The sequence below is a fragment of the Schistocerca serialis genome, chromosome 10, assembly GCF_023864345.2.
Source record: "Schistocerca serialis cubense isolate TAMUIC-IGC-003099 chromosome 10, iqSchSeri2.2, whole genome shotgun sequence".
NCBI classification, from domain to species: Eukaryota; Metazoa; Arthropoda; class Insecta; order Orthoptera; family Acrididae; genus Schistocerca; species Schistocerca serialis.
This window is the reverse complement of record NC_064647.1, coordinates 167,516,615-167,538,223: the sequence shown is the minus strand read 5'-3', so window position 1 is coordinate 167,538,223 and position 21,609 is coordinate 167,516,615. Positions and strand designations below refer to the sequence as shown.

Below are 21,609 nucleotides of genomic sequence, written 5' to 3'. Positions count from 1 at the left end.
AGTGCCTTGCAGAAGAAGGTTTCTTGGGATCTTTAACAGACAACCATCAATCAGCAACATGTACACCTGATCCAAGTCCCAAAGTTTCCAATAATGTAATAATAATCACTAGGGTTCAAGATAGTGATTTTTGAGTGTACTTTCTTTTCGATCCAGCCAACCAGGTGTTACTCAGTAATTTTTATTTGTGCCAAAATACAACTTGACAGGTATACCAGTTGAAAAATATAAAATACAGAAAGCTGTACAAAATAAATTCACGTTTACCTCAAAAGAGAAACAAATGTTCTTTTTAAAATGTATTCTAAATATGATTTGACAAGCACATTGAAATAATGGGCTTTGGAAATGTATCTTTCTCAAAGCATTAAACAGGCAATGAATGTATTGGTTTTAGGTCCTATATTGTTGTCAGCATTTAACATCTACCAGAACTGAGGCCATCACAGATATAATGGAGGCTGGAACTTTCGAGTTACTTTTATAACAGAAATAGCAACTTATCTTCTAAACCATATAGCTCGAAGTGTGCTGTTTCAACATATAAAAATGTTAATATTGAAGAACAAGGGATATAAAGAGTTTAGGAAACAGGTGACTCAAAATCTGATCTTAGCTGTGACTCATTAAACCTGCAGTAAAAGGTTGCTGTATTATTTTGTTTCATGAAGTGCACAACTTTTCTCGGTTTGTACAAGATTGAGAATTTTTTAGATGTGATTGGATGTTGCTACAGTTTTTATCACATGACTCTTTTTGGCAGAGTTGCCTGTTATTAGCAACAAGTTCACTCTGCAGCTATAGGAAAGTGTAGTGACGCTTCTCTCTCGTTAAAAAGGCAAAAAATGAACAGTTCTTCGTGTAGAGAATGTAAAAAGCGTGTGATGAAGGGTATTCTGTGTATCAAATGCAACTTCTGGTTACACGAAAAGTGCGCGAAAGTAAATCTAAAGTTCGTCAGCGATGATTTTCCGTGGACATGTCACGGTTGTTTACGTGACGAAACGGCCGATGTTGTAAGTGCAGTTGATACAAAAAACGAAATTATAAAGTTACTACGAAGTGACATTGAGGCATTAAAAACTGAACTTTCAACCATCAAGAAAGAAAACGATACATTAATACAAGAAAAGAAGTCCTGTGTGTGTAAAAGCCATCAAACGGAAAAGCAAGAAGATCGCGAAAATACGAATGACCGATCGTACTTTAAAAACATTTCAAGTGTTCCCGTTGATGTCTCGGTAAACTCTGTAAGCCAAAAACCGGAAGATAAATATAAATGGAAGGTGGTGACGTACAGCAAAAGGAAAAACAAGGCGACAGATACGCAACAAAAGGAAAATGACTTTTTAATAATTGGCGATACGCTGCTGAAGAATATCGCTGTCCCCAATTGCAAGATCGACGTACGACCTGGTATTAGAATGCATCAACTCGGTAAACATTTTAAAAATATGGTAAATGCAAGACAAGATACTACAGAACCAGATTTGAAACGAGACATAACTATAATGGGGTGTTTATACATGTTGGGACGAATTCGTTAAGGAGCAGCAGTGAGGAAGAAATGGCAAGCGAAACAAGAAACATGATTCGTACTGCAAGAAATATGTATGCAGGATCTCGTCTGATACTTAGCGGAATCATAAACAGAAGGTCGGTGAGTGAAAAATATATCGCCAAAATAAACTGTGCTCTTAAAGAACAATGTGATCGTCTTGGGGCAATTTTTATAGACCCAAACAAATTCCTATGTAAAAACTCACTAGCGAAGGATGGCTTGCATTTAAATAGACTGGGGTCTGTAACGTTCAGCAGAATGTTTGCAGATGTCTGCAAAATCATTAGATGCAAGGGAAACTAATATGGCCTGAAGGGGATGAAAAATCGTATACACTCCAGCTGGAAAAGAAAAATATAAGCACCATACAAAAAAAGACGACACTAAAGAATTTGCCCCAGAATACAGCTCACAACATGTAAACCAACAAAAGAAAAATTACATAACAGTACTTCATCAAAATATTCAATACTTTGGTAACAAAAAATTAGAAGCAGAAGTACTCCTGAGTGAAGTAAGACCAGACATATTATGCATAAGTGAACATGGACTAACTGAAAGTAAAATACATAATGTGGCAGTAAAGGACTACAAACTAGCTAGTTACTTCTGCAGATCTAAATATAAGGGTGGTGGCGTTTGTATATATATTAAAACAGGTACTCTATCAAAGAGTGTAAACAGTGAAGCTGCTACATTTCCCATAGCTAGAGAAAAAGACTTTGAAGTTACTGGTATAGTGGCAGAGGATTTTAGAGTGTTTTGTGTGTACAGGTCACCATGTGGCAATATTAGCATCTTTCTAAAAAAAGTTGCTAGCTTATTGAGAATGAATATGAAGAGAAATCTTATTATATGTGGAGACTTCAACATTGACATGGGAAAAGACACAAAAATAAGACAGGATTTTGAAGAATTGTTAATACAGCATAACATGAAAGTGACAATAACTGCACCAACAAGAGTGACTGCACAAAGTGAGACAATTATTGATAACATAATTACTAATATGTGTAACTATGAGACACATGTAGTTCAGACAGAAATATCTGATCATCATGGACAACTAATCAGCTTTTGCAGAAGTAATGACACAGTATCAGAACCAAAACAAACAACCAAAGAAATTAGGATCATCAGTGAACAAAATATCAACATCTTTAGAACAATGTTAAGTAAGGAAACCTGGAATGAAACCCTACAGGCCCAGAGTGTAAATGAAAAATATGATGCATTTATTTCAACAATTAAGTACCATTTTAATGTAGCATTTCCCAAAGTAAAGAGACAAGAAAGGCATCAAGATCCAACACAGTGGATTACGAGTGAAATACTAGAACAGCGAAGGAAGCTTCAGGATGTGAGACGGATGGGTGAAGCTGAAAACTATAAAATGTTAAAAAAGAAGTATAGAAAAACAATAAGAGAAGCGAAAGCAAGAGCAATTGACACCACTATAGCGAACTCAAAAAACAAGGCAAAGGCAGCTTGGAATGCAATCAATGCTGAAAGAAAGGAAAAAGATGGGTCAAACAAAGAAGAAGGTATTAGGTCAATTGAAGTAGACAACACAGTGGTCACAGATGGTATGGAAATAGCAAACATACTGAATAATAACTATATCAGTGTAGTAGAAAACCTAAAATTGGAAAGAAATAGTCAAAAACAGAAGGGTATTAAGATACCAAAAAGATCATGCAGTACTATGTTCTTAAGACCAGTCACGGAAGATGAATTGCGGAAAACTATACAGAAACTGAAGTCCAAGAAATCAGCTGGTGATGATGAAATATCAAATCATGTAATAAAGCTGGTATGTGAGGAGATAATAACACCACTGCTGAACATAGCAAACTGTTCTTTCAGAGATGCAATTTTTCCAGAAAAACTGAAGATAACGAAGGTAGTGCCAGTGTACAAGAAAGGGTGTAAAGATGATCCCAACAACTACAGACCAGTTTCACTGATATCAGGTTTCTCAAAAATCCTAGAAATGCTTATGTATACCAGATTAGTTAACTATTTGGACAAACATAACATTCTCATGACCTCACAACATGGTTTCAGAAAGGGTAAATCTACAGAATCAGCAATTGTCAGTCTAACAGAATACATTTTACAGTCCTTAGATGAGAAAAAGGTTGTCTCTGCAATGTTTCTGGATCTTTCAAAGGCATTTGACACCATTGACCATGAAATGCTGATACAAAAATTAAGCAACTATGGCATTCGGGGGCAACCAGGTGAATGGATAAAATCATACTTGTGCAACCGCAAGCAGTATGTATCATTAGGAAACTCGTACCAATCAGAAACCAAATCCATCAAATATGGAGTGCCGCAGGGTTCGGTAATGGGGCCATTGTTATTTAATGTATTTGTTAATGATATAGGTGTTGAGGAGGAAGAAAAGAAAATATTGTATGCTGATGACATGACAATACTAAATAGTGACCAAAATATGGAACAGCTTGAGAGAAGAGCATACATATCTGCAAATGTCACAGCTCAATGGCTGTTGGAAAATGAACTGGTTATAAATCTAAAAAAGACTATGTATGCAGTGTTTAAAAACAAGGAAAAGGCTGTAGACATGGATTTAGAGGTTGACGGAACAAGGCTGGAAGAAGTAGAATCTGCTAGATTCTTAGGTATTCTTGTGGATAATGAACTGAAATGGAAAAAACATATTAATAATGTCTGTAAGAAACTGAGCTCTGTCATATTCTTAATGATGCAGCTATCACAGTATTCAGACAAGAACCTTCTGTGTACAGTGTATATCATGGACTTTTCGAACCATACTTACAGTATGGAGTGACGGTGTGGGGAAACTCAAACAAACAAGAGACAAAACGAGTGTTCACATTACAAAAAAAAGCAATTAGGACCATTTTAAGAAGAAAGACCTCTGAAACATGCAGAAACTGTTTCAAGAATTTAGGTATCTTAACTTTTTCATCATTATATATATACAAAACAATAATGTACATCACAAAAGGTAGTGAGGACTGGATTACAAATGCTAGTGTACACACCCACAATACAAGAAAGAAGAATGAAGTACGGAGCATACCCCACCGACTGGCAATGCTAGAAAAAGGACCCCAGTACTCTGGTATCAGACAACTAAGAAGTCTGCCCAAAACCCTGCAAGATAGTGTACTTCACAATGAATTTACAAAGAAACTTAAAGACCATCTCATTGAAAAAGAGTTTTACAGTGTTGCAGAATACTTATGCCATTAAGTTTGTATATATTGTTACTCATTATCAGTGATGTAAAAATGTAAGCTAAAGGTGTAGAAAAATAATTGATAAAGAATTTTAATACTTTGACATGTCCTATATTACACGTGCATTTACTGTACACAATGTAATCTTACAGGATCAAATAAAATTCAATTCAATTCTATCCGTTAAACTGTTGATGTATAATGTGAGCAGTGCTAAGTCTAGTACATGCCCCTGAGTACAAGATAGATAAAATTCAGTGCCTGTAAGTGATTCTTCCTGCAGGGTAACATTCTGTGTTATGAGTATCACACCTGTAGCTATGGATCCATGAAAATGTACCTACTGAATCAAAAACTTCTAAAATGTGTGGACATAGCGAATCTGAGTCATCAACTGCACCCATGGATCTAACAGTGGAGGTGCCCCAATGCTACTAGTTAAAACAGAGGAAAAATGATTGTAAAATACAGATATTTGTCTGCTGTGCTCCCCACCAAGGTCATTTATCTGTAAAACTGTCCATTTGGGCACAAAAGGGGCAGTCAAAACGTTTCTATTTGAAGGCGTTGCTGCAGTATACATGTGACATTGCACATCTTCATTGTGGTTATATAACCACTGACGTATAGGCAGGTGATTAGTGTGGCATTCGTATCTTTCTGACACATGTGCGATAAATACGAAAAAGTGATCTGTGGGGATGTTGTTACCTAATGTGTGCAAACGGGATCGAGGTGCACAGAGGTTACGTCGACTCGAGTGGGGGACACTTGGGAATCCACCCTATAGTCCTGATCTCTCCCTGTGCAATAATTGTGTATTCAAATCCATAAGAAAACCTCGAAAGGATGACAATTCCTGTCGGGTGACAGAGTGCAGCAGGCAGTTATGGATTTCTTCACCCAGCAAGACAGGGTGTTTTACCAAGCAGATATGTTCCACGTGGTGTGTCGGTGCAATGATTGCCTCAGTGCTCGTGACAATTTTGCCCAAGTGGCATTCCAGTTGTGAACTGTACAACCCTCAGATGGAATCTTTACGATGATGTCGTATGTAAGCTGCAGTTTTGTACATTCATCCCCTATTTTTCATCAGACTGCAAATGTGCTGTTTTGATTAAGTTATTAAAACACAGCAGATTAGAATAGGTCATGGTGCTGTGCTGCACATGTTAGCCCTGTATTTAGCCATATTTGTAATTTTTCTTTTAGGAATGGTCAATTTCCTGAGCAATTAAAGTACTCAGTAGTAAATCCGCTTTATAAAAAGGGAGAAAGGGATAATGTAGATAATTTTAGACCTATTTCTATGCCATCAGTGTTTGCAAAAGTTATCAAAAAGGTTGTGTATGTAAGGTTAATTGATCATTTTATATCACACGATTTGCTATCAAATGTACAGTTTGGCTTTAGAAGTCATTTGACAACTGAAAATGCTATATTCTCTTTTCTGTGTGAGGTACTGGATGGGCTAAACAAAACGTTTCGAATGCTTGGTGTATTTTTTGATTTAACAAAGGCATTTGACTGAGTTGATCTCACAATATTGCTCCAGAAGTTGGACCATTACGGAATAAGGGGAGTAGCTCACAATTGGTTTACCTCTCACTTTAGCAACAGGCAGCAAAAGGTCATTATTCACAATGTCGACAACGGCTGTGATGTGGGATCTGAGTGGGGTACTATCAAGTGGGAGGTGCCCCAGGGATCAGTGTTGGGGCCGCTCCTGTTCCTTATTTATATAAATGATATGCCCTCTAGTATTATGGGTAACTCTAAAATATTTCTGTTTGCTGATGACACTAGCTTGGTAGTAAAGGATGTGTGCAAAATTTACTCAGTTTCAAGTAGTGCAGTACATGATCTCACTTCATGGCTTGTAGAAAATAAACTAACGTTAAATCACAGTAAGACTCAGTTTTTACAGTTTCTAACACACAATTCAACAAAACCTGACGTTTTTATCTCACAGAATGGGCATATGAGTAGTGAAACTGAACAGTTCAAATTTCTGGGTGTTCAGATACATAGTAAGCTGTCGTGTAAAGCCCACGTTCAGGATCTTGTTCAAAGACTTAATACTGCCATTTTCACTATTCGAATGGTATCAAAAGTGAGTGATACTTCAACATGTAAATTAGTCTACTTTGCTTATTTTCATTCACTTATGTCATATGGTATTATGTTTTGGGGTAACTCTTCCCATTCTAGAAGGATATTTTAGGCTTAGAAATGGGCGGTTTGGGCAATAAGTGGTGTGAGTTCACGAACCTCTTGTCGATCTCTGTTCACAAGTCTGGGTATTTTGACATTGGCCTCTCAATATGTATATTCCTTATTGTCGTTTCTTGTTACCAATATTAGTTTATTCCCAAGAATAAGCAGCTTTCACTTGGTTAATACACAGCAGAAATCAAACCTCCATTTGGATCGGACTTCCTTAACTCTTGTGCAAAAAGGTGTGCAGTATACTGCTGCATCCATTTTCAATAAACTGCCACTCGAATTCAAAAATCTTAGCAGTAATCCACGCGCTTTCAAATTGAAACTGAAGAGTTTCCTCATGTGTCACTCATTCTATTCTGTCGAGGAGTTCCTTGAAAAATTAAGCTGATTCTTATTGTATTGCTGATAGCGTTTACTTAAACTTATGGACTGACTTTTTTCAGGTTCATGAACATTTATTTTTATCTGTTATTACTTTTATGTTGTATGTTCATGTAGTGACATGTTCCATGACCTTGGAGATTTGCTCCTCAATTTGGTCCTACGGAACTTGACGTGTAAGTAAATAAATAAAATAAAATCACCCAATCACAAAGTTCGAGATATGTGGATTTGAGTTCTGCTGTAGCAAAAACTTTCAATTGTCACAATATATTCATTTGTGTTATGTAGACTGCTTTTATATGTGCTTCTTGTAATGTGGATGTCATTTGTACTTAACTCATTTCCTTTGTTTCAGGTGGAGGCTGAACCACACACATTTCCTAAGCAAGAGATAGAGTACATATCTGTTAAACAAGAACCTCCGGTAAGTACTAAAATTCATCTGTCTTCACATCCAAACATATGCTCCGCAAGGCACTGTGCAAAACATGAGAACACCAAGGCACTTTCTCTGTAAGGGTGCATTTGATATCCTTCCTTGTCCTTGTCCTGTGTTCCATCGTAATATCCTGTTGAAAAAATGTCAAGCCTTAATCCACCTTCCTTCTGTTGAACTTGTAACCTCCCCCTCACTTATCGACCTTAATGACAGTGAAAAATTAAACCGCATGTACCTAATGGAAATTTGGAAAAAGCAATCGTCACCGAAGTTAATCTATCGGTAAAGAGGGAGGAAGGATTACATCTAAATGAAAGGAAAAATGCAAATGAAATTGGTGGAAATTAATTGAAAAAGGGTAAAGTTGATAAAGAAAGTAAATGTGTGGTCGTTACGTTAATAATTAACTGGCATTAATTAGATATTTGAGATTTGGGGAAAATTACGGTCGCCAGTCCTGTGGACAACTACTATAATAACTGAAAAAGAAAGGTTAATGCACATATAATTAGCACTAAAAGTGTGGCAACTGAAGGTTTACACGTGTTGTGTGAAAATTGAATGTTTGTCAGATGTAATAAATTTTGCTACACTGACTTAATTTAGCAAAATAATTAAAAAAACTGGAAAATTGAAAGTTAATTTAGTGACTGCAATTAATAGTGAACTTTGCTTCTGAAGCACTACGAAATTAAATAAAATAAGGTTAGTCTTGGGCTACCTCAACAATCATCTCAAGAGCTACTTGAATCTACGAAATTTAGAAATAAGAGTTTTAACTTTGAACTTGAATTAAATGATTTTGAACAATTAACAATAGTAAAATTTAGTGTGTACCAAGCTGAGCTGCAGTCACAGGTAAGCTAAAATATGGTAACAAAACTCGCACTCTTAATTTGTGCTTGTGTATTCTAAATATTGTAGCCAGCTATGAATACTTTAACTGAACTTTGAAATTAAAGCAGTGAAATGGAATGATATTACTTTAATGCGGGCGTTTGAATTTCAACGACACTTGAGTTCATTTCGGAAAAGGAATGTGCGGAATGTTTTAAATTTACGGTACCCTGGTCGATGCATAGGATGCAGCGGACCAATTCAGTGGCCTCCACGTTCACCAGACCTAACATCTTCTGATTTTTTCTTGTGGGATTATTTAAAAAATATTGTTTATGAAGGACAGCCCACAACCCAAAACTATATGGAGCAACATATTCAAAGAGCATGTGCAGCTATACCATGGGATGTGCTACTCAAAACTGTGGACAACTTTCGCAGACAATTTACTATATGCATTGAAGCAAATAAGGATAATTTTAAACAATTTCTTTGTGGCTAATTTCATTAATTAAGCACCCCAAATTGTGAGAGGCAAGGGGACTCACTAATGAAGCACACCATGCAAACACCATTCTACTACGACCACATTGTTGTTTCTGGGTAACGCTTAAAGTAGGATACAGTACATTTTGTACAAAAATAGCTTAATTTAGCATAACGAAAAAATTGGTGCACATTTTGTATCGATTTGATGCATCTTTCTCAGATAATTGTAAATAAATCAGAGTTCTTCCTCAATTTCACTTTTTTCTCGATTTCAGCGCCATCTGTCAATAGTTTAAAAAAATGTTTCAGACGAAACTTGGTTGCTTTTTTTATGGAGAATCCTAATCTGCAGTAAGAAATGGGTGTTTACATTTAAGATTTAAAAGAACACCCCCCCCCCCCCCCCTCCCCCGTCCCACCTCACCCAAGGCAAGGGGGCGGGGGCTGGGGGTCACGTGTAGTGTCATTTGATGTCACCCTCTGAGGTTACAAACTTGTGTTACCCACTACTTTTACCCGATGTATAGTTTTTGAGATAATCCCATCCAAAACTTGAGATGGACCACCCTGTATAAGAAGGGTAAGGGACCAACAGAGTTGCAGACCAATATTCCTAGTTTCGATTTTCTGCAGAATCCTTGAACATATTCTCAGTTCAATATAATAAACTTTGTTGAGACTAAGAAGCTTATGTCCACATATCAGCATGGTTTCAGAAAGCATCGCTTCTTCGAAACTCAGCTTGCTCTTTCCCCACATGATAAACTGCAAACAATGGATGAAGGGCATCAGGCAGATTTCATATTTCAATTTCCAGAAAGCATTTGACACGGTGCCCCATTTGTAGGCTGTTAACAAAGTTACGAGTATATGGAATAAGTTCACAGATATGTGAGTGGCTCAAAAAATCTTAAATAATAGAACCCAGTATGTTGTCCTTGTTGGCGAGTGTTCATCAGCGACTAGGCTATCAACAGGAGTGTTTTATAATAAAACAGAAAAATAATTACATATCAGCAGCTAAATCATTATTACCATATGTGTGCTAATGTAAGTTCTGTGTGTGTGTGTGTGTGTGTGTGTGTGTGTGTGTGTGTGTGTGTGTGTACACTTTATTGTTTGTATTTTTTTCACAAACATGTATATTCTTGGGAGAGAAATGAGATTTGTGATCATCTGTTGGGATTATTGTCTATTATATGATTAATCAGTGTAAACAGTGAATTGTGAATCATGTTCATTTGGTCATTTAGTCGTATATTCCTTTCAGCCTTTGTTTTGTGTATGTGATAATTTTCCTATAAGGTTAGGAGCTGTCTTTCAATATTTATTCTGACTATTTTCATTTCTTTCACTTTTGTAGCAGGTTTGAGGGTATTTTCTCTTAAATGTTCTTCAAAAGTTGAATGTCCTGTCCCATATTTCCATGCTCAGATAGGTTCTTTGTACCGTGTGTCAAATGTTCTGCTGGTTTGTCCTACTTATCTTCCATCACATGTTGCATTGTAATTAGGATATTCCTATTTTCTGGTAGATGTCAGTATCTTTTGTTATTTTTGGAATATACATTTGGATTGAGCTGTCTGTTTTATATGCTATGTTTATGCCTTGTCTTTTGAATATGTTTGTTATTGAATCTGTGTGTTTGTGCTTGTAGGTCATCATGTACCATCTTGAACCTTCTTTCCTGTTTTCCTGTATTCTTTGTGTCATTGTTGTTCTGTTGCTGCGTATGCTTGTTTGTGTGGTATTTTGTTGTGCTCTTGTTTTTTGGCTGAATGTTTGTCATATTTATTGACTGTTTATGGTGTTTGATTTTTTTGTTTAATTTTGTTACTAGATACTACTGCACCCACTGTTTGTTGCTGTTTGTGAGATGATGTCTAGTTCTTACTGGTAGTTTTCTATGCTGAGTTGTACTGTATTAAGTCTACAAAGCATGTATCTGAATATTGATTGCTTCTGTGAGTATGGGTGATTTGAAGTCTAACACATGATAGTGTCCATTCTTGCAGGTTTATGGTGAATTTCAAAGCTTTGCTGATTGTTTTCTTTTTTATGGTTATCCTAAGACGTTTATTTGGTTGTCATGTTCTTTTTCCATTGTTAATCTTATCTTTGTATGTACTGTGCTTATATCTGCAAGCAACTGATAAATTTTTGTGGAGGTTAATCAATTAGATGATGGATATCACCTGTGCATCTAATCCAATAAAGTGTGTTGTAACTCTTTGTGAATATGTTTTTAAAAATCAGGTTTTCTAGGTGGTTTGTGAAAGTGTTGGGTAGGGCACCTGACGCTGGGGATGCCATTGGTAGTCTATCTTCTTGTAAATAGTATTCACTATTAAACTAAAGGTAGTTCTGTTCACTTATCAGTTCAGAAATTTGTGTATTTCTGTGAGTTGTTCATCTGGTAGTTGGCTGTTATATTTCAGGGTTTGTTCTATGATGTTCATTGTTTCTGCTACTGATAAGTTAAAGTGCATATTTTTGTGTCAAAAGACAGTACACCCACTGAAGGTACCTTGTAACTATGGTGAAACATATCTGGGTGCACCATATAAATAAATAAATTTAAAAAAAATCCTTAATGTGCAGCGTGCAAAAGGCATTTTTCTTTTGAACTACAGTAATTTATTTTATACATTTAATTTTTTGTATCACCATTTATTATTCATTAACTTTGAGATTTTAATTTCTCTTTCAAAATCAAATAACCATATTAATCAATATTTCAACAATACATAAAAATTATTTTCCTCTCCAAAAACTTAACCAAACCACAAGTACCCCTCTACAGAAAATCCTCCTAGATGTGGTTATATGTTAAAACTTCCACATAAAATTTACTTTATTAATGTACAAAACTTGTAGATATACATAAAATTTCTCTAAATATTATCCAATCCAACAGGTTTTTTTATGTAATCCATTTCTGGTTCATAAAGGCTTATCAAAATTTGAACACTGTTTGCGTATGGGCATTGTTTTACTCAAACATGGCTCTTGTAGTGGAGAGATCTAGGAGTTTTATGCTTTTCATTTTTTTATTTAACTATACAACTAACAACAATGTTACTTGCCCTGATAGCCCCTATGAAGCATAAGTGTCTACCAAAATAGGCTTACCCAGTCATGGGGGATACCTCTAGTTCCCTTACGCAGGCATAAAACATTGACTGACCTCATAAATATGAACAATTCCTCTTGTAGTTGCCACCTCTTCAAATCTGTAATACATACAACTCTTTTTAGGGTAATTTAAAATAAAATTCTTTCATTGACCATTATAATATTTTATGCTAAGACTACATTTGAATCTCAATATTAATTGACATTATATAACACTATTTCTAATGCCACCCCTTGACTAGGACACACAAAGAAACAGTCTGCCATCAGCATGCTGCTGTATTAATTAATTACTGCCACATTTTCTCCACTATGACTAAGCATAAATAGGTGTTTGTCTCTCAATCCCCAAAATGTTAGAGAAACACTGTTTTATTTTCTAATTACAATGCACCCAGAATGTTACTTCCTTGCAGGTTCCAATATGTTGTGAAAAGTTTCGTAAGAAACTTCCTTTATCAAAAATTTTGTAGTGAATTTTGGCCACTAGGTAAGGCTGCATTAAAGATTGTCACAAATCTGAAATTATGTTTCGTCACTAATTGTATGTTGGCTACGCAAATGCATGCTACGGGAGTACCAGCCACACTCCCAGGCCAACAGCCTGCAGACCAGCGTGGTTCACTGCTATCCTCACAACATTAAATATACACTGTGTACAATAATATTTTCTTATCTTGAGAATACCTATCTGGTGTGCAAAAACTAAATTACCTGATTGTAAACTCAACTCAAGTCTGACATAGTTGAAGTTGAAGTAACTATTATTGTGTAGATCAAATATAGTAGATAAGCATGTTCAGTATTACCATCTACTGTTTCTTTCACTAAATTTACATGACCATCACAATCTGGTACCATGCTTTTGTCTAAGTATATTGTAGTATCTGTCTGTCCATCTTACCATTTAATTGGTTAGTGGAATCTTTTACTGTAATGTTCGTATGGCCTAATCTGTTGGCAGTTTGTGTAAATCTGTTATGTGCATGAGTGAACTTGTTATCTATTGTAGCGGTGACTTAAAAGCTTTAGAACAGGATCTCTCTTTTGATCAAGGAAGGACAAGGCCCAAGTTTGCACATATAATAAATTTTATTATAGTGTAGTTCCTCAGCACATGTTCACATTCCTTGGTACTCAAAAAATATACTGTACAATTTACATTCATTACACTCTTTAGCCTTTAGCAAACAAATTTTGAAATAAATACGATCACTGTCAAGTTCTCTTTAAACCATTTCAGTAACACCAAAAATTTAAGCAAAGGCTTTTGACGTGAACTCAGAAAGAAACTCGCCTCACAACCAGGCTAAAGTTTACCTTTCCCTTAAATAAAATATACTAAAAAACTCAACATTAAAAAGACACAAGCATAATTGCATTAAAAAAAATATTTACCCAATTAATAAAATTATTGAACATTCAACATTATCTTAGCAAACCTTGAACAAAGCAAAATTTCTGCAAGCTTAATTACCACATATTAATTTAAGCATAAGCTACTTCGACAATTATATCTCAATAAGAGTGCTAAATTACAGGAAGAAAATACAATTTAGAATTTTACAGTCCTGCTCTGGACGCGTGCCCTTCTTGCTCTCCGAGCGGACCCACACGATCCGCGTACTCCTCCGGGCCAAGGTACATAAACATTGAAACCAGAACAAGAAAGCCTTCTAGAACACACAGAAATCTGCTATTAGAAACATTTCTACCCACGACCTTATAAATACGTTACAGTCTTTAACATGCAAATAAAACACAATAAAATAGTGGCCATACAATTAAGAAAATAAGCCCGCAACTTAATTACAAGTAAAAAACCTTAACAATTACACATCTCTCTTTAACTAATGTAAAGGACATTCACTGATATACACATACGAAAACCAAAATGCCTCTTTTGCAACCAATTAGCATGTTCCGGCTTAGTCGAATATTAATTAATGACAAGTAATGAGCAGCACCAGTATCATAATCTGAATCTGAACTGAGAAAGTTTTTATACAATGAACGAGCCTGTGCAATTCTTCAATTTTTGCGATAAGCACAGTTGTCATTGAAATGATACTCACGAGAAAGATTATCGGTAAGACTGAAACTCCAGCAGATGGAAACGAAGCCCCATAACCAACGCCTGAGGGCCGGAGAGCAGATCAGCGTTGGGTGTTAACACCAAGGCAGTCCAGCCATCACTTACCTCTCTCGCACACTGTGCTCCAGCTGCAGCGCACGACAGTTGCGCCTCCTGGTCTCTCAGTTCTGTCTGCCTCCTTGCTTGCCTCGGAAATGCACTATATACCCAGCCAGCGCGAGACAAAATCGATATTGGGTAGCTTACATAGTCTTTGAACCAGAGGAGATAGATTCTATTACCTCAATGTGAACACATCAATCTCCCCCCTTTAATGTCGAATACCTTGTGAAAAGCAAAACCTATGGAATTGACTGGAACAAAATGCAGGGGTATTATCACTTACTAACCTTCGTGGTGGGCCAAATGTGGTAAAAATAGATACCAAATGCTGAATATTCATCTGAGCAGTGGTACTTTGACTTGGAATCAGCCAAACAAACCGAGTAAAGGCATCCACTACTACAAGGATGAACCTGTTACCATCCTTAGTTCGCGCGAGGGGTCCTACATAATCAATAAACAATTTCTGTAATGGCTGGAACTCCCTTGTGGATTGCAAATAACCTTTACTCCTCCCCACGTCTGGTTTTCCACGTTGACATTCTTTGCAACCTCTAACCAGCTTCAAAACTTCTAGGGCCATCCCTTTCCAGGTAAGATGTCCATTGATTTTAGCCAAAGTTTTCTTACCTCCTAAGTGCCCTCCATACACCGATTGGTGATAATCCCTGAACACTGCGGGTACTAAACTTTTTGGCAAACAAATTCTTTATTTCAGATCATGTCGCCCTTTATAACAAAGCATGCCTTTTTCCAAGGAATATCCTTCTAACCCCTGCCCATTGCGCAGTTTCCTTCGTATCACTGCCAAGTCGGGATCCTTCTCTTGCTCTTCCCTCAGATTTCGAAACAAGTCGGGAATCTTGGTCAACACTCCCCCTACTACTCAAGTTTGCGGCACCTCCGCATATTTCACGGATAACGATGCTGGCTAAGCTCCTTCATGGGAGATATCCTGCTCTTGTTCAAACATTCGGGTAAGCGCATCCGAATTTTGTGAGCCTTTAATATGTACAATGTCAAATTGAAATGCTGATATTCTGATAGCCCAACGTGCTATCCTACCCATTTTTCAGGGCCTCGCCAAAACCCAACTTAGAGCTTGGTTGTCCACCTCTAATTGAAACCTCCGGTGTTCGAGATAAAACTTAAATTTTTCAATGGTGAAGAACACCGCTAAAGCTTCTAGCTCATAAACAGAATAGTTACGCTCTGGATCAGACAATACCCTCGAAGCAAAAGCTACAGTTCGACGTTCCCCTTCCTGTAGTTGCAACAAAACTGCAGCAATACTGGTATTTGATGCGTCAGTTTGTACAATAAAAGGTCAATTGAAGTTGGGAATAGCTAACACTAGCGCATTACTAATGGCTTGTTTAAGTGCCTCAAAAACTGATTATTGGCTATCCCCCCATTGGAACTTCTCCCATTTTTTCCATAATTGATTTATAGGGACCAGTAACCCAGCAAAATTCGGTACAAATTTTCGAAAAAAATTGCACACACCAATGTAACGGGCTACGTCTTTCTTGTCATGAGGTGTAGGAAACCTGTGATTCGCACTGGTTCTAGACTGATCTATCCTATCCCCTTGGTTTGTCACAGTATGCCCCAAGAAGGAAATTTCCTTTTTTGCTAATGTGACCTTGCCTGGTTTTACGGTCAGGCCTGCTTCCCTCAAACGCGTGGTCACTAATTTAAGGTGTTCAAGATGTTCATCAAAATTCTTACTATAGATCACCACGTCGTCTAGATAGTTGTAGACAAATTTGAATTTAAATTCGCCAAAGACAGAATCTAACAGTTGGGAGAGTACTGCCGCCCCTGTAGCCAACCCAAACGGTACATGGTTAAATTCGTACAGATTGTAATCAGTGCAGAAAGCCGTTAATGGTTTAGACTCCTCACGCAATGGGATTTGATAATAGGCTTGGTTTAAATCCAATACGGAAAAGACCTGAGCTTCCGAAAACCAAATAAAGCAAGTCTGCAAGTCCGGTAAGGGCGCTGATTCTAACACCACCTTTTAGTTTAACAACCGGTAGTGTACCACTGGCCTAAACCCCCTATTATTAGGCTTTGGCACCAAAAAAATTGGCAAGGCATACGGCGACACTGACGTCTTACAACCCCTTCCTCTAACAACTTACTTACAATCTTAGATAACTCCCTCATCTTAGGAGGGGATGGCCGGTAAGGTGACTGTCTAACAGGGTTCGAATCCCTGAGTCTTATCTTATAACACAGCTGATGTGTCACTCCTAAATTTTCGGACAGAACGTCAGGGAACTGGTGAAGCACATCTAAAAGCTTGCTAGCGTGCTCACAGGAAAGATGTCAAAGATCAAAATCGGAACCCTCTTCCTGCACATGGTACACACTACTTAGCTTCTTCTGATCACATAGCTGAAACTTTACCCCCGGACAAAAATTAAAGGAAAATTCCTTTCGTGCATGATTTAATACACAACCCATTTTAACAAGAAAATCATATCCAAGCAAAACAGATACGGACAAGCCCTGAATAATTAAAAACCACCAAGGCCATGAAAATACACCAATCTTTAATTTACACTTTATACTACCCACAACATTTAAATGTTCGTTGGCCACAGATCTACAATCACTTTTGGTCATTTGTAAGGGTGGTAAACTGGCACGAGTCTTATTATCCATATACCACTTATAATTTAGGAGGGATACACTACTCCCAGAGTCCAGCAACCCTTGCACCGGCTCCAAACCCACAGACACCCAAGCAAACGGGAGGCGAGAAGTATTACCTGCACATACCATACGACACCCGCAGGGAGGCCTAACTCCCTTCAACTTCCGGGTAGCCTCCTGGCGTCAACTATTATGATCACGCGGTTTAGGGCAACTACGTACAAGGTGTGCAAAACTCCCACATCTAAAATAGTGCACAGTCAGACCTTGACGCTGCGAAAATTCCTTTTTAAATTCCTGGCTTTTAAGGTTGGTATCAGGTGTTTGGTCTCTTTTGCACTTACTATCACAATGCTGCACATTTTCTATTCCCACTACCAATCTATCTAAATCATGAAATGACCGCGGCTTATCTGCAAAGATCACTTGAGACCGATCTGGACGCATACCTTCAAGCAGGCTACTCACAGCATCTACCTCGGTTACTTCAATGCATAGGGCTATCATAGCTGTTCTCACCCTATCGACATATTCAGACAATGACTCATCATTATCCTGAACATGATAAAAATAATCGTCCACAAGATCCTTGTACCTTCGTTCACCTAACAACTCCTTCAAAATTGTCTGACGTAGACAAAACAAGGATCCACCTTGGCTTAACGATTTACTAATTACTCGACTTAGCTGTCCTTCAGCCAATGGATAAATTAACTGACAAATTAATCCTTCCGAGACTTAACAATCAACCATAATAGCTCTTTTATACTATTAACATCCTTTACAGATAAGCTACATACTCCCCGAAGTAGTGGTAACACGGGATTCGGCAGTTTACTAAACTGTTCCGAACTCTGGACTGCAGTATTCAGACTGCCCCTTCTACCTTCCTCTACACCTTGCTTCCCTTCGCCTTCCTGCCATTTATAAGTAAATAGGATCCTTTGCACTGAAATTAATTCTTGTTGCAACACCTGTATATCATTCAGAAATTTATTGCCTTCACAAACAAGCTGAATATCACTAACTCGATTAGCCATGTGATCCACCAGAGCGTGTAACCATAACAATTGTGCTTGGGAGGGACTAGAACCTTCTAAAACCTCAATGCCTTCTTTTACAACACCCAATAAGGAAAGACATGCGGCGCATGCAGTACTCACCTCGCCTACTGGACCGGCAGTGATTTTTAGAAGCTTGTGTAATATACTTCGCAACTGCTGGCTCAATTTGGCCACGCTGCCCTCGTCTCCTTCGCCTCTTAATCGAAGTTCATACTGCAGTGGTTCTTTTCTTAGATACTTTAAGCCCAACACACTGCGAACTGCCATGGCACGGGAGCTGGAAACACTCAGGGAATTTTGAACAAGGCCCTCAACCCAATATAATTCTATTACTTATACAGCTAACAAAGCACCAAGGAATATAATGCAAACAGAGGAACCACGCTCTGCTACCATTTGTAGCGGTGACTTAAAATCTTTAGAACAGGCTGTCACTTTTGATCAAGGAAGGACTAGGCCCAAGTTTGCACATATAATAAATTTTATTATAGTGTAGTTCCTCAGCACATGTTCACATTCCTTGGTACTCAAAAAAATATACTGTACAATTTACATTCATTACACTCTTTAGCCTTTAGCAAACAAATTTTGAAATAAATACGATCACTGTCATGTTCTCTTTAAACCATTTCAGTAACACCAAAAATTTAAGCAAAGGCTTTCGAAGTGAACTCAGAAAAAACTCGCCTCACAACCAGGCTAAAGTTTACCTTTCCCTCAAATAAAATATACTGAAAAACTCAACATTAAAAAGACACAAGCATAATTGCATTAAAAAAAAAATATTTATCCAATTAATAAAATTATTGAACGTTCAACATTATCTTAGCAAACCTTGAACAAAGCAAAATTTCTGCAAGCGTAATTACCACACATTCAAGCATAAGCTACTCATACAATTATAGCTCAATAAGAGTGCAAAATTTCTGCAAGCTTAATTACTACACATTTAAGCATAAGCTACTCATACAATTATAGCTCAATAAGAGTGCTAAATTACAGGAAGAAAATAGAATTTAGAATTTTGCAGTCCTGCTCTGGACACATGCCCTTCTTGCTCTCCGAGCGGACCCACAAGACCCACGTACTCCTCCGGGCCAAGATACATAAACATTGAAACCAGAACAAGAAAGCCTTCTAGAACACACAGAAATCTGCTATTAGAAACATTTCTACCCACAACCTTATAAATACGTTACAGTCTTTAACATGGAAATAAAACACAATAAAATAGTGGCCATACAATTAAGAAAATAACCCTGCAACTTAATTACAAGTAAAAAACCTTAACAATTACACATCTCTCTTTAACTAATGTAAAGGACATTCACTGATATACACATACGAAAACCAAAATGCCTCTTTTGCAACCAATTAGCATGTTCCGGCTTAGTCGAATATTAATTAACGACAAGTAATGAGCAGCACCAGTATCATAATCTGAATCTGAACTGAGAAAGTTTTTATACAACGAACGAGCCTGCGCAGTTCTTTAATTTTTGCGATAACCATGGTTGTCGTTGGAATGATGCTCACTAGAAAGATTATCGGTAAGACTGAAACTCCAGCAGATGGAAACGAAGCCCCATAATCAACGCCTGAGGGCCGGAGAGCAGATCAGCGTCGGGTGTTAACACCAAGGCAGTCCAGCCATCACTCACCTCTCTCGCACACTGTGCTCCAGCTGCAGCGCATGACAGTTGCTCCTCCTGGACGCTCAGTTTCATCTGCCTCCCTGCTTGCCTTGGAAATGTGCTATATACCCAGCCAGTGCGAGAGAAAATTGATACTGGGTAGCTTACGTAGTCTTTGAACCAGAGGAGATAGATTCTATTACCTTGATGTGAACACATCATCTGTTTTAGCAAATCTATTATTTGTTTGTGACGTTGTCTAATACCATTTGAATAAATGCTTCCATAATAATAGTAGTAGTCATCGATCTCAAGTTAAATTTCATTTGAAACTGCTGCAGTACTGAAATTTCTTATCTGATTCACAAATGCCTTTATGGCCACAAATCACATCACTTCCCTCAAGATTATGGTGATCCTATTCTACAAGGACTTGTGCATGAGAGGTCTGGAACTGGCAATGGATACATCTGTGCAATACATTTTTGATTTGTGCGATTTCGACCATATTACTCCTGCCTGTGAACAGCTATCATACCCAAATGCCAGTAAGCATAGAGATGATCAAACCCTGTGTTTGCTCTATCATCTTCGTAATTATTGCACTACTTCTTATTTATCTTCAACCTGTACTATCTGAACAGCACAGCAGAAACACTTGTTCTCAGCAAAGCAAAATGCTCTTTGTGCTGCTTCACAACACTGCCATGTATTCTAAACCATACTATGCAAGGTGTTGCAGTGGTTAACAAACTGGACTTCCATTTGTCAGGATGATGGTTCAAACCCATGTCCAGCCATCCAGATTTAGGTTTTCTACGATTTCCCTAAATCATTTCAGACAAACGGTGGAATGGTTGCTTTGAAAGGGCACAGCCGATATCCTTCCCCAACCTTGACACAATCCGAGCTTGTGATCCATCTCTAATGACCTCAATGACATCAGGACGTTAAACCCAATCTTCCTTCTTTACTCTAAATCATCATCTGAACCAGGAATGTGACTTTAAAATAACCTTCCTCAAAGTACTAGAGAAATTAAAATCTTTTCAAAACTTTGATAGACAGCTAATGACACATCATATATTGCAATTGCTATCTCTTCCATGTACCTGTCTGCAGTTTACTCTTGTCAATTCTCCCTCCCCAGCCACTTTTCCCTCACTCTTTTCTGCAGAGTGCTCTGTTGAATAGCCACTTCCCTGACAGCCACTGTCATTTTAATTTTAATTTTGTACTCTCGTTTTATCCCTTAATGTCTCCATTATTTTATTATTATTAGCATTACTATTATTATTGTTATTGTTATTCATCATCATCATCATCATCATCATCATCATCATCATCATCGGCACAACAGCTATTCGTGAGCCTTGGCCTTCGGTTATCCCGTTCTTCCCTGTTTACTACTGAACAACTCCAGTTTTGAATTCCAATTTTCCTTACATCCCTCTGACATCTTCCTTCCACCTTAGCTCTGGTCATCCTACTTTCCTGGTTCCTTCAGGCACTGCACTGAATGTCTTCTTAATCATTCTATCATTTTCTCTCAGTATGTGTCCTGACAATTCCAGCCTTTTAATCTTAATGTAGCTGACAATGTCTGGTTCAGTATAGAGATTATACAGGGTGAATCACCCAAAACTTGTACCGTCAGTATCGTGGAAATGGAAAGTTCTATTGATGTGCTATTTTGACAGAATGTATCATTAGTCAGGGACTTGTGTTGTCAACCAATCA

The 21,609-nt window shown here is 37.5% G+C and overlaps 1 protein-coding gene across 5 annotated transcripts in view; it reads left to right on the top strand.

Moving 5' to 3' along the window:
* LOC126425291 (zinc finger protein 501-like) overlaps window positions 1-21,609 on the top strand; it is a 438,372-nt gene that overhangs the window by 60,956 nt on the left and 355,807 nt on the right. For all 5 annotated transcript variants that reach the window (XM_050088262.1, XM_050088264.1, XM_050088263.1 and 2 more), the window contains exon 4: window positions 7,763-7,831. In XM_050088262.1, the coding sequence (XP_049944219.1) occupies window positions 7,763-7,831 (69 nt within the window). The remainder of the gene's footprint in view (window positions 1-7,762; window positions 7,832-21,609) is intronic.